The sequence below is a fragment of the Actinia tenebrosa genome, unplaced genomic scaffold (genome assembly GCF_029948245.1).
Source record: "Actinia tenebrosa isolate PJP-AT-01 unplaced genomic scaffold, QUT_ActTen_1.0 PGA_scaffold13__45_contigs__length_12533684, whole genome shotgun sequence".
Lineage (NCBI taxonomy): Eukaryota > Metazoa > Cnidaria > Anthozoa > Actiniaria > Actiniidae > Actinia > Actinia tenebrosa.
The window spans coordinates 5522088-5533547 of record NW_028292573.1 but is presented as its reverse complement, the minus strand read 5'-3'; the positions used below and the strand labels follow the sequence as shown (position 1 = coordinate 5533547).

Here is an 11460-nt window from a genome sequence, read left to right as displayed (position 1 = left end):
GATTAGGTGCCAGGACCTCACGGGTTGGTAGTAAGTCACATGAGTCATCATGGAGTCGACGGTACAAAAGAAAACTGTGGCTGAAAATTCTCAACTCTTGGTAAGAAAAACTAAATTTTTAACCCTAAAATGTCACCAAAACTCCTCCTAAACAATTTATCTCACATCTTAAATACTTATTCTATCCATACGTATCTTTTTTATTCGTTACTAACGCTTTTAAAAGTACGAAATTCTTAAAAAAAACATTCCGGTTTCGATCTTCTCAGAAATGAAATCTTTAAGCTTACTAGTTATATATTCGTATCTGATGACAATTATTAATATTTAATGGCGTTGTTGTATTCGCTCTACTACTCTTGATGGTAGAGATGTAAAACCTTTTCTTGTTTTACTTCGATGTCCTTGAGGCTGTGCGGCTGTCTTAGGTATTGTATCACGGTACACTACTTTGTTGACCTTTGAAATTTGATTCCATTATCAGCGAGTTTGATGTCTTTAATATTGCAGATCTGTCCTTGCTTTTTTTCGCAATTTTAAAGGTATAACTAATAGCTTAGCTGCATCTATAACTCTTATAGAATATAACTACAGTAGTGATCTGTAACTTAAATCACTAATTTTTATCAAAACCTTTAAACTAAAGCTTATGTATGAAACCCTAAAACGTTTAATGTTCTTTAGGTAAGTTGAGAAAATAAGTGGTGCATTCTCTATAGGTTCTATGAAAAAAAAATTGAAGGAAGAAAATTGAGACTATTAAGCCATCATTACATTTGAATTCTCAATGCTGAAATGGGAGGAGTGTTATTGTTCATTTCTTGTTTCACATGCCGCAACCTCAATATTATGTAAAGGATATTACATTACATGAGCACTTCCAGATACGGATTTTATCTTTGAGTGCTGAGGTGATATCTCACAAGTGAATGCAGCTAATGAGTAGGATAATCTGTATCTCCAAGCGGCCTTGTAATATCCTGTTTAGATATTATGTACTTATTGACTGAGTGGGAGGGCCATACAGGAAAATATTTGGCTCAAGGTGATGCTGTACGGACTGAGCATGATTTCATATACCCTGTTCCAGAGCGAGTGCGATTTTATATACCCTGTTTTAGAGTAGAATCGCTGAAAACTATACCCTGTTTGGCGGCACGTTACCCATATAGCGAATATAGGGGAGTACCCCCCCCCCCCCCCGGGAATGAGGGGTATTGGTCCAGTTCTATCTACTTCAAACAAGCTCAGCCAGCAAATGTTATATAATCACAAAATAATGGGTATTCATCTGGCTAGTCATGGTCATGCCCAACCACATCGGACTGATCAACATCTGACTAGTCAAGGCGACTGGTTTAAAAGTTGCTTGGCCAGACAAATGCTAAATTTGCCCAGGCATTGTGTTTTTTTTTATTGGTTGCCATTTTGAGTCTGTTAAATATACTGAATATATATTGTCTGTTTGTTTAGTCAAAATGTCAGGATATCAGCGCCTAGATGCAGTGATTGCAACAGATATAAACATGGAAAACGAAAATCAACCAACTGGTGAGTATAGTATTTTACGTTTTACCGCAAGCTCAATAAATCATTACATATAATGGTACCTCATTAAGTAAACACCCTTGGCTCCTTGCCTGGTTTCCAGGGACTAAATATCTTGTGTTTTCTATTTCTTCAAGACATGACTATAAAAGACAAAAGAATATTTAACTGTCATTCTGTCTATCTATAGGTGTTGTCATCGCCAGTAGTAAACTTACCGCAGAAGCTTGTGAAGTTAGAAATCAGACAGTCAACTGGCAATCTTATGTACAGTAAGTAGTCATTGACTTCTGAGCAGTATCTGGGAAATTATATTTTATCTGACTAGCAAACAGAAGGTCACCGGTTCAAATCCCACCTGGAGCTTGGAATCTTTTCTTTTGAGCAAAATTTGCTTGATGAAACATGTTGCACCTTTAATAATTTTCAAAGCAACAAAAACATCTTAATACTTACATGAGTGAATATCAGTTTGTTGTTGAATTCTTTACTGTGTGTCACTTCTGGTAATATCTGTGTTGGCTGTGAAAAGACACCAAGACCAAAGCAACTATGTGTATCCCAAGAACACTAGAAAATGCAAGTGCCTCATGGGATATTCCATTCCATTCCATGTGCAGTGTAGTGCAGTGTAGTGTAGTGTAGTGTAGTGTAGTGTAGTGTAGTGTAGTGTAGTGTAGTGTAGTGTAGTGTAGTGTAGTGTAGTGTAGTGTAGTGTAGTGTAGTGTAGTGTAGTGTAGTGTAGTGTAGTGTAGTGTAGTGTAGTGTGCAGTGCAGTGCAGTGCAGTGCAGTGCAGTGCAGTGCAGTGTAGTGTAGTGCAGTGGAGAGAAGCGTAGTTTAGTGTGGTGTGGTGTATATACATGTATGTATAGTAGTGTATTTCATAAAGTAATGTGTTGTTACGTTGAACAGAGGTCAGATGATAAGCCAAGATGACTACCATGCCATAGCAGATTATGACTGTATGGGAGAAGAAGAAAAAAATATCATCATTCAAAACAAAGGAGAACAGGTATAACTTGGCCCTTGCTTTTTGAGGTTACCACCTACTTACCAGGGGCAACCAAAAGGTTGTGTCTAGATGGGATACTCACAGTCCAGGTGATTGAGAGAGACTAGGGTTAACAAAGTACGTCATAGGTTTCCAAACACAAAGTACGTCATAGGTTTGCAAGTGGGACTTTATAGAAATTTTAGTTCTCTTCACTTAGAAAAAAAATTAAGTGAAGACACCAAGAATCGAAACCCTAACCCTAACCCCTAGACCATGAAGCGAATGTGCTTGGGTGGTCTCATTTTTAGTCATATTTAAACACATAAATATTTATTATATAGCTTAATTTATGCTATCGTAGGGTAACGACTACTAGCAGACTGAATAAAGTTCCCCTTACAATTATACTCTCCCTAGTCTCTCTCAATAACCTGGACTGCGAGTATCCCATCTAGCCGTAACCCAACCAAAATTTGTTGCCAGATTAATTCAATAATTGAATTGGAATTTAGAAGTTGAAAAGGAGGAAAAACTAGAGAACCTGGAGAAAAACCCTCGAAGCATAGAACTCTTAATATTAGTACAACATTATTTTACTAATCATAGCTTCTGAAACTATTTGACAGCTTGCCAAGACTTGTTTATCCTTATTATCAAGACTAACAAGAGATCAAACCATTAGATATATACTAGTCTTAGTGGATGACCTGCTGAATGTAAGTATATTAGACCAAACAAAAATATAAGTGTTTCCTGTTACATGAGAAAAATAATATGGGTCGGTATGTTGGATTTTTTTTACTATTACAACAGTATAAATGAGCTTACCGGGAAGCCTGTGGTGCATTTGGGAATGAAAAAAATATTAGGGTCGGCAAAAGTCGGCAAGAAAATAAGGATCGGTTGCGCAATAGGAAACACACGTATTTTTTTGTTTGGCCTTAATTTTAAAAAGTTTTTAAAAGAAAAGCAGTCAGTATAGATTTGAGCTCAGTGTTGTCTTCCAGAAAAATGTCGTAATTTTTTTATTCAGTTGCATTCTTTATCCCAAAATTTCTCTAGATCCATGAAGAATAGAAATTATAAATGGCATCTCTACTGTACGATATAAAAAAAAGTAACCCACCATGTTTTATTTTTTACATTTACAGGAGGACAAAGGAAGAGTAGCAATTTTCCATGATTTTGCCAAGAAGTATGTAAAATAATAATGATGTCAGTACATCTTTAACAAATATATCATAAGTATGCATGTCTCTGTACTGTGATATAAACATGCTGGGAGCTGTAGAGCACAAGAGAAGCAAGCTTAGGAACACACGGATTAGCTTTTCAAGTGTTCACTGTACAGCTCCCAGAACGTTTATATCACAATGCAGATATATTACTTTTATAAAATACAGTATGAAGTAGATATTGCTTATTTGGGCTTCATGCAACCAGCACCCACCCTGGTCTGCAGAGGTTATATTTTCATTTGCTGTGGCTGTAACATGTGAGTGCCTTGCAACTACCTGTCTAAATAGCAAAGACCAGAACAAGAATAGATAATCTCTGGGCCCCAGGGTAACTACAGTATCTAGCTCCAGATTAATAGAGGATATTACATGGGCGCGCGGAGATACGAATTTTATCTTCAAGTGTTGAAAAGATCTTCAAAAGATATTTTCAACACGAGAAGATAAAATTCGTATCTCCGCGCGCCCATGTAATATTCTGTTCATTATATGATTATCAATGAACTATGTTTTGGCTTTTTCAGGCAATTCTTTCCTTGTATTTTTGAATAGCCATCGCAATGGTGTTATTTTCACACGTGAAAATAACATGTTATTTTCACGTGTGAAGATATCAATTTTTCGAAATAGAGAAAAATAGATATTTCATTGGTAATTATATAATAAAATAAGGTTATTATAAAGTTTCTTTTTTTTGTCTTTCAAGAAATAATGTCAATCTGTGGTCATCGTTTTTTGGTCTGCTTAACAGACAAGATCAGTTTATTATCAACCAGGTAAGCTTTGCCAGACACTAGATGGTATTTTATTTTTTAATCAATAGTACATGTATTTAAAGACCAGGATTAATAATTCAAATAGAAAGAAAGTTGTAACAAATGTGAGTAGACCTATCCTGAATTCGCTTGACTGACCACAAAACAATGGTTTGAAGTTGAGACTGGACTTGATTCTTTTATTCATCAAGTTCAACCTTGACTTGAAACCATTGTTTCGTGACCAGTCAAGCAAATTCGGGAAAGGTCTGTTGATTGAGTTTCTGCAGGGTCAAGTGAACCAGCATATGCACTCTATGATGATAGTGATAATGATAATGGTGATAGTAGGGGGGATGATTGACTGAATATGATCATAATGATTACAGAGCTTGACGATGATGATGATGATGGTGATAGAGATGGTAGTGATTTATTTATTTATGCAATCATTAAGAACCTGGGACATACTGTATAATGATGGTGATGAGGTAGATAGTGATGATAACGATGGTGAAGATCAAAATGATGATCATAATAACAGTGTTGATGATAAGGATTGTGGTGATGGAAGTGTTAGTGATCACAATGATAACAATCACAAAGGTTTTGGGACTGATGATCATGATTATATTGATGGTTGTGAGGCTGATAATGATGATAATGATGTTGATGATAATGATGATGATGATAATGATGATGATGATGATAATGATGGTTGTGAGGCTGATAATGATGATAATGATGTTGATGATGATGATGATGATAATGATGGTGATGCTGATGATGATGATGAAGATAATGATGGTGGTGAGGCTGATGATGATGATGATAATGATGGTGATGATGAGAATAATGATGATAATGATAATGATGCAGAAAATAATAATGCATTTAAAAGTTTATTTTTCATGTTGTTGCTTTGATTGTAGGCTGCTGTCATTACAGCTAAACTGGCATGTTGGGGTAAAGCACGACTGCCTGATAATGAGCTGAATTTCTTCTTGAAGTGGCTCAAGGATCAACTAACAAGCCCAGTAAGTTTCAGTGTTTTCTATACCCTGGCATACACCTCAATGACCATCTTTAACCTAAGAAGTGATTCAGACAAAAGCTTTTCATGTGCTGAATACTAATTGAATTTTTAGGCTGCCTCTCACTCATTGACTCACTCATTCAATTGTCTCCCTTTTTCTCTCCTTTCTCCCTTCCCTCCCTCCCTCCTTCCATCCTTTTTTTCTTCCTTGCTTCCCTCACTCCTTGCTTCCCTCACTCCTTCCTTCCTTCCTCCTTCCTTCCTTCCTTCCTTCCTTCCTTTCTTTCTTCCTTCTTTCCTTCCTTTCTTCCTTCTTTCCTTCCTTTCTTCCTTTCTTCCTATCTCCTTTCCTTTCTCCATATGTACCTCCCTGCTTCCCTGCCTCTTTCCCTACCTTCATTTGTCCATTTGTTCACTTCTTCATTTACTCACTCATTTATTCATTTGCCAGTCATTTCTTTTTTTCATTTTCTTATTCTTTCAATCTCAGACCAACTCTCTTACTCACATCTTCACTCAATCAACTATTTTTTTCATTTTTCCTCTCCTAGGAATGTGAGTATCTTCATAGTATTGCACAGTGTCTACAACTGATGGTGAGGATAGAGTCTTACAAACAAGCCTTCTTCAAGATGGAGGGCATCACCAGGTAATCATCTTCAGATCTTTAGTCAAGCCTGTTATAAATCTTGCTTTCTAATTGGTTGCGGGCACATCCATTTTGAGAATATGCACCACACACTTTCTTTCTATTTTGACATTTTGTATCCAGTTCTAAAGCACTTAGGTATTGGCAGAACATTTGAGAAGTGTTGAGAAGCAGTTCCGCTACGAGTCGGTCATACTTCCTTTCTGACTCAACATTACTGACAAAAGACCAGCAAGGAAAAGATTTGACCAGACAAGTTCCAATCTGACCAGACATTGTTCGATGACTGGTCCTTATTTTAAGCCCTCTATAACTCACTAATTAAACTTTCAATACCACACTTATTTTAATTGACATTGCCAATAATTAACCACCTCAGTTTGACATCATCAGCAAAATCACAAGATTGGTCTTAACCAATATTATGCTTGAATTTTTGACAGTTTACATATATTAGACATTAAAACACACAGCACACTCACACATTTTCTATCTCTTACTGTAGATTAATACTGATTATTTCTTGTGTATTTTGATCAAGTGTTGTAGCCACATTGTTGAGGATTAACATTGGGTTCCAGCTTCAATATCAGCTAATATTCATTTTGTGGCTGCTCTCCTTTGATCCAAGAATTGCCGAGAGAATGGTTGGGTAAGTCCTCAATGCACAATTCCAGAAAATTTCCATACCCCACCATGGAGGAAATTGTAATTTCCCATGGGAGGGGAGTTCAGAAGAAAGTGAATTAAAACGTTTATATGGAAGAAAATGTATTCAAGGTTCCTTCATTGTGGGATATGGAAATTTTCTGGAACCACACATTTGCCAAAAAAATCTTTTTACATTTATTTTTGTCATTATGAGACCAACGTGGTTTCGAATGTCTTAGCTTTTGGTTTCTGTCAAACAAAAAATACAGATAGTCACCATTATCGTAATCCTTATCACCATCATTACCATCATCATTATCAACATCCTCATTATCATCAATATCGCAATGTCATCATCGCTATCATCACCATCATCGTCATCCTCATCACCATCATCACCATTATCATCATTCTCATTATCATCAATATCGCCATGTCATCATCGCTATCATCACCATAATCATCATCAACATCATCATTATTCTGTAGACCATCTTCTTAATGCATACATATGCCGTATATTTCTAGGAACAATGCGGTGATTCCAGTGTTAGCAGACATTCTGAGGGAGTCAGAGAAAGAGAAGGTCATAAGAATCATTATTGCAACTATGAGGGTGAGAAACTAGTGATTATTTAATAGTACGACCTACAGTCAAGTCCTAACCCTTGTCCTTAACCCTTGTTGACTGGAGTCTGGTTAAGATCACCAATGCTGAACAGGTCGAAGGGTAGAGACCAGAAAAAGAGTGATCCACTGGAGTAGTATAGGGAATGGGGGTTCCAGCGCAATCTCAACACGGGCAAGACCCGTGTCAAAAATCCACCTACGGAAACAACCCACTCCAAGTGTGGTTGGGGGCAACAGCGCAAATATGTTAGTTTATATATGGAGTGCGAAGATTGTAAGAGAACTTTTAAGAAAGAAGCGGATTTGAAAAAGCATTTGAAAATGAAGACGAAGTGTATGAGCAGTTATGATTGTGGATGTGGTAAGAAGTTTGAGACTAAGGTTAAATTGTTTTGGCATTGTCAGGACTGTGAGTACGACTACGACGACTTAAAAAGTGCTTGGTATTAGGTATAAAATATTTCCTATTATATAGATGGAATCCCAAAGCAACTTCAGCACGGTGTCAATACCCGGCAACGGTGAGATTGACGTTAGACAGTTTTGGCGTCAGTCAGAAAGGAAGGTTAAAAGGACTCTCCGAAAAGGTATAGAAGAATTAGGAGCCCTGAAGGCGAGCATAATGGTAGAAGTAAGTTTGTCAAAAGACGAGGTAATGACGACAGCAATGTTGCGATCAAAGTCGTTAGTGATATTAGAATCCACGAATTTGGATAGGTCACTCAGTGAAGCCTTAGAAGCACTAATGGAGTCGCTGTCTAACTACACGAAAGAAGGATCGGGTTGGACAGTAGAGGAGGTTGAAGGAATAGAGATAAGTATGGCCAGGTACGTACCCATACGAGGGGGGAGTTACGTACCGCTACCAACGTGGGTAGAAAGGAAGAAGGCTATTGTAAACGTGAAGAATGAAGACAATCGATGCTTTATGTGGGCAATCAGGTCTGCACTGTATCCAGCAGAGAAGGATCCCTGTAGGACAAGTAAGTATCCCACAGACGATTTAGAGTGGGATGGTGTGGAATTTCCCATGCAGTTGATAGACATCCCCATATTTGAGGAAATAAACGATCTAGCAATTAACGTTTACGGAGTCAGAGAGCAGACGATAGTACCGTTAGTTCTGTCAAAAAGTAAAGGAGAGCGCGTACATTTATTCTACCACGGCGGACACTACTCATGGGTTAAACACATTAGCAGACTATTCTACAGACATACTAAGCACAAAGGCAAAAAGTACTTCTGCGACTGCTGCTTGCTGTCATTTACATCCTTAAATGCCCTAAAGAAACACGATGAGATCTGCCGCGGAGTCGAAGAAGTGGCGCAACGGATCCAGATGCCCACCAACAAAGAGCTTTCATACGCAGACCATCAAAAGCAGATGCAAGTGCCTTACGTGATATATGCAGACTTCGAAGCGTTGATAACTAAGGAAGAGCAGAAACGTGGCGCCACGAATAAGGTAGGATTACACGAGATCTGCTCCTTTGGTTACATAGTAGTCAGATCAGACGGTAAAGCAAACCCTCCTGTGATTTACCGAGGTAAGAACGCAGCTAATGAGTTTCTAGAAGCATTGCGAGAAGAGGAGGGGGAGATTAGAGAACAATTAAGACGTCCAAAGAAGATGGAATTTACCAAAGAGAACCAGGAGGCTTTTAACAAGGCAAAAAAATGCCACATTTGCCAACATACGCTTCTTCAGTTTGGAAGACGAGCCAAGAAAGCGTGGGATGAAGATGGAAAGTATCTAGGAGAAGCTCATTTTAAATGCGGGAAGTATGCTAAGAAAGGTGAGAAGCCGGGAAAGCCCTCCACGCACTGCATTCACTGCCACAAAGCATTTGTTGAGGATTTCTATGTGGATAAGGTTAGGGATCACTGCCACATCACTGGTAAATACAGAGGAGCGGCTCATTGGAAATGCAATATAAACTTCAAAGTAAATCCAGACATGGAGATTCCGGTGTTCTTTCACAATTTAAGGGGTTACGACTCCCATCTGCTACTACAAGGAACAGACGGCTCCGACGTCAAATGCATACCCAACAACAAAGAGCGCTACATGTCCGTAACTGTGGGTAAGCTAAAGTTCTTAGATTCGCAGCAGTTTATGGCGGACTCCTTAGCAAACCTCGTAAAGTATAACACCAACTTTCCCATTTCCAGTCAATATGGTGCGGAAAGGAAAGGAGTCTACCCATACGAATACATGGATTCCTGGGATCGATTCAAAGAGTCCCTACCACCCAAAGATCGCTTCTACAGCACCCTAAACGAGTCCGGTATAAAGGATGAGGAGTACCAGCATGCGTTAGACGTGTGGGAAAAGTACTCCTGTGAGAACATGGGGGACTACCACGACATCTACCTAAGGTCTGACGTAGTGCTGCTTGCAAATGTTTTCCAAAGCTTCAGAAAGATGGCTATGGAATATTACGGATTGGATCCCGCTAATTTCTACACGGCTCCTGGGCTCAGCTGGAGTGCTTTGTTAAAGAAGACAAATGCGCAGTTGGATCTCCTAACGGAGTACGACATGTATCGGTTTATGGAAGACGGTATTCGTGGCGGCGTATGCGGACCCAGCCGACGTTACGCCCGCGCAAACAACCCCTTAGTAGAGCACGACCCAGAGAAACCAACTACATACATTTACTACCTGGATGCGAATAACCTTTATGGTTGGGCAATGTCACAGTACCTACCTGTGAGAGACTTCGAATGGGATCCAGTGAAGCCGATAGACTTCTACATGCAGGTAGGAAAGGAGGAAGACAAGGGTTACGTTTTAGAAGTGGATCTGGAGTACCCAGAGCGCCTGCACGACGAACACAATGAGTTCCCCTTAGCACCAGAAGCGATAGAGATACCATTTAAGCAGCTAAGTCCGCTGCAAAAGCAAATGTGCCCTGGTTACAAACCGTACAGGAAACTAACTATGAACCTGATGGATAAGAAGAAGTATGTGGTACATTACCGCAACCTGCAGTTCTACGTGCGACACGGAATGCGCGTAGAGAAGATCCACAGAGTCCTAAAATTCACGCAGGAACCCTGGATGCGCCCCTACATTGACTTTAACACGCAAAAGCGTACCGCAGCGAAAAATGACTTCGAGAAAAACCTCTTCAAACTGATGAACAACAGCGTGTTCGGAAAGACAATGGAGAACATCCGCAAGCGCGTAAGCGTAAAAATAGTCAGCACCAAAGAGGAAGCAGAAGCATACGTGTCACAGCCAGGCTTCGTTAGATACGTAGAAATGCTGAACTTCTACGTGATTCACATGAAAAGGGCAAACCTCTTACTAAACAAGCCCGTTTACACAGGCTTTACGGTGCTGGATCTATCGAAGCTGCTTATGTATGAGTTCTACTACGATAAGCTTAAGCCAAAGTACGGAGACCGCTGTCGCCTCCTGTACACAGACACCGACTCCCTAATTCTAGAAGTGCAAACGGAAGACGTTTACAAAGACTGCCTCCCCGACATAGACGAGTACGACACCAGCGGTTACCCGAAGGAGCACTTCCTTTACTCTGCGAAGAATAAGAAGGTAATTGGGAAGATGAAAGACGAAATGTTAGGAAAACCCATAGTAGAGTACGTGGGTCTGAAACCAAAGATGTACAGCGTGCTAAAGTTAGACGGCGTAGAAAAGAAAGCTAAAGGCGTAAAAAAGTACGTGGTTAAGAAGGACATTACGCACGAGTCCTACCTCAACGTATTACGAACACGTAAGGAACAGCGGCATAAGATGAACAGCCTGCGTAGCTATGGTCATCAGATACATAACGTCACGCAGGAGAAGGTGTCGCTGTCTGCATTTGACGGTAAGCGATGGATGTGTGATGACGGAGTGCATACGATAGCATTCGGACATCACACGATAAGCAGTTCTTCCATGACGAACCCACGTGTGGGGCCATCGTGAAGATAATACAAGATGGGC

The 11460-nt window shown here is 39.5% G+C and overlaps 1 protein-coding gene across 3 annotated transcripts in view; it reads left to right on the top strand.

The window, feature by feature from the left end:
• The first annotated feature begins 29 nt into the window (after positions 1–29).
• LOC116286463 (V-type proton ATPase subunit H) overlaps positions 30–11460 on the top strand; it is a 33521-nt gene continuing 22090 nt past the window's right edge. For all 3 annotated transcript variants that reach the window (XM_089029017.1, XM_089029015.1, XM_089029016.1), the window contains exons 1-11: positions 30–100; positions 1474–1551; positions 1739–1820; positions 2462–2561; positions 3170–3259; positions 3695–3738; positions 4488–4557; positions 5469–5573; positions 6124–6221; positions 6763–6873; positions 7401–7488. In XM_089029017.1, coding sequence (XP_088885143.1) covers positions 1479–1551; positions 1739–1820; positions 2462–2561; positions 3170–3259; positions 3695–3738; positions 4488–4557; positions 5469–5573; positions 6124–6221; positions 6763–6873; positions 7401–7488 — 861 coding nt within the window. In that variant the 5' untranslated portion in view covers positions 30–100; positions 1474–1478. The remainder of the gene's footprint in view (positions 101–1473; positions 1552–1738; positions 1821–2461; positions 2562–3169; positions 3260–3694; positions 3739–4487; positions 4558–5468; positions 5574–6123; positions 6222–6762; positions 6874–7400; positions 7489–11460) is intronic.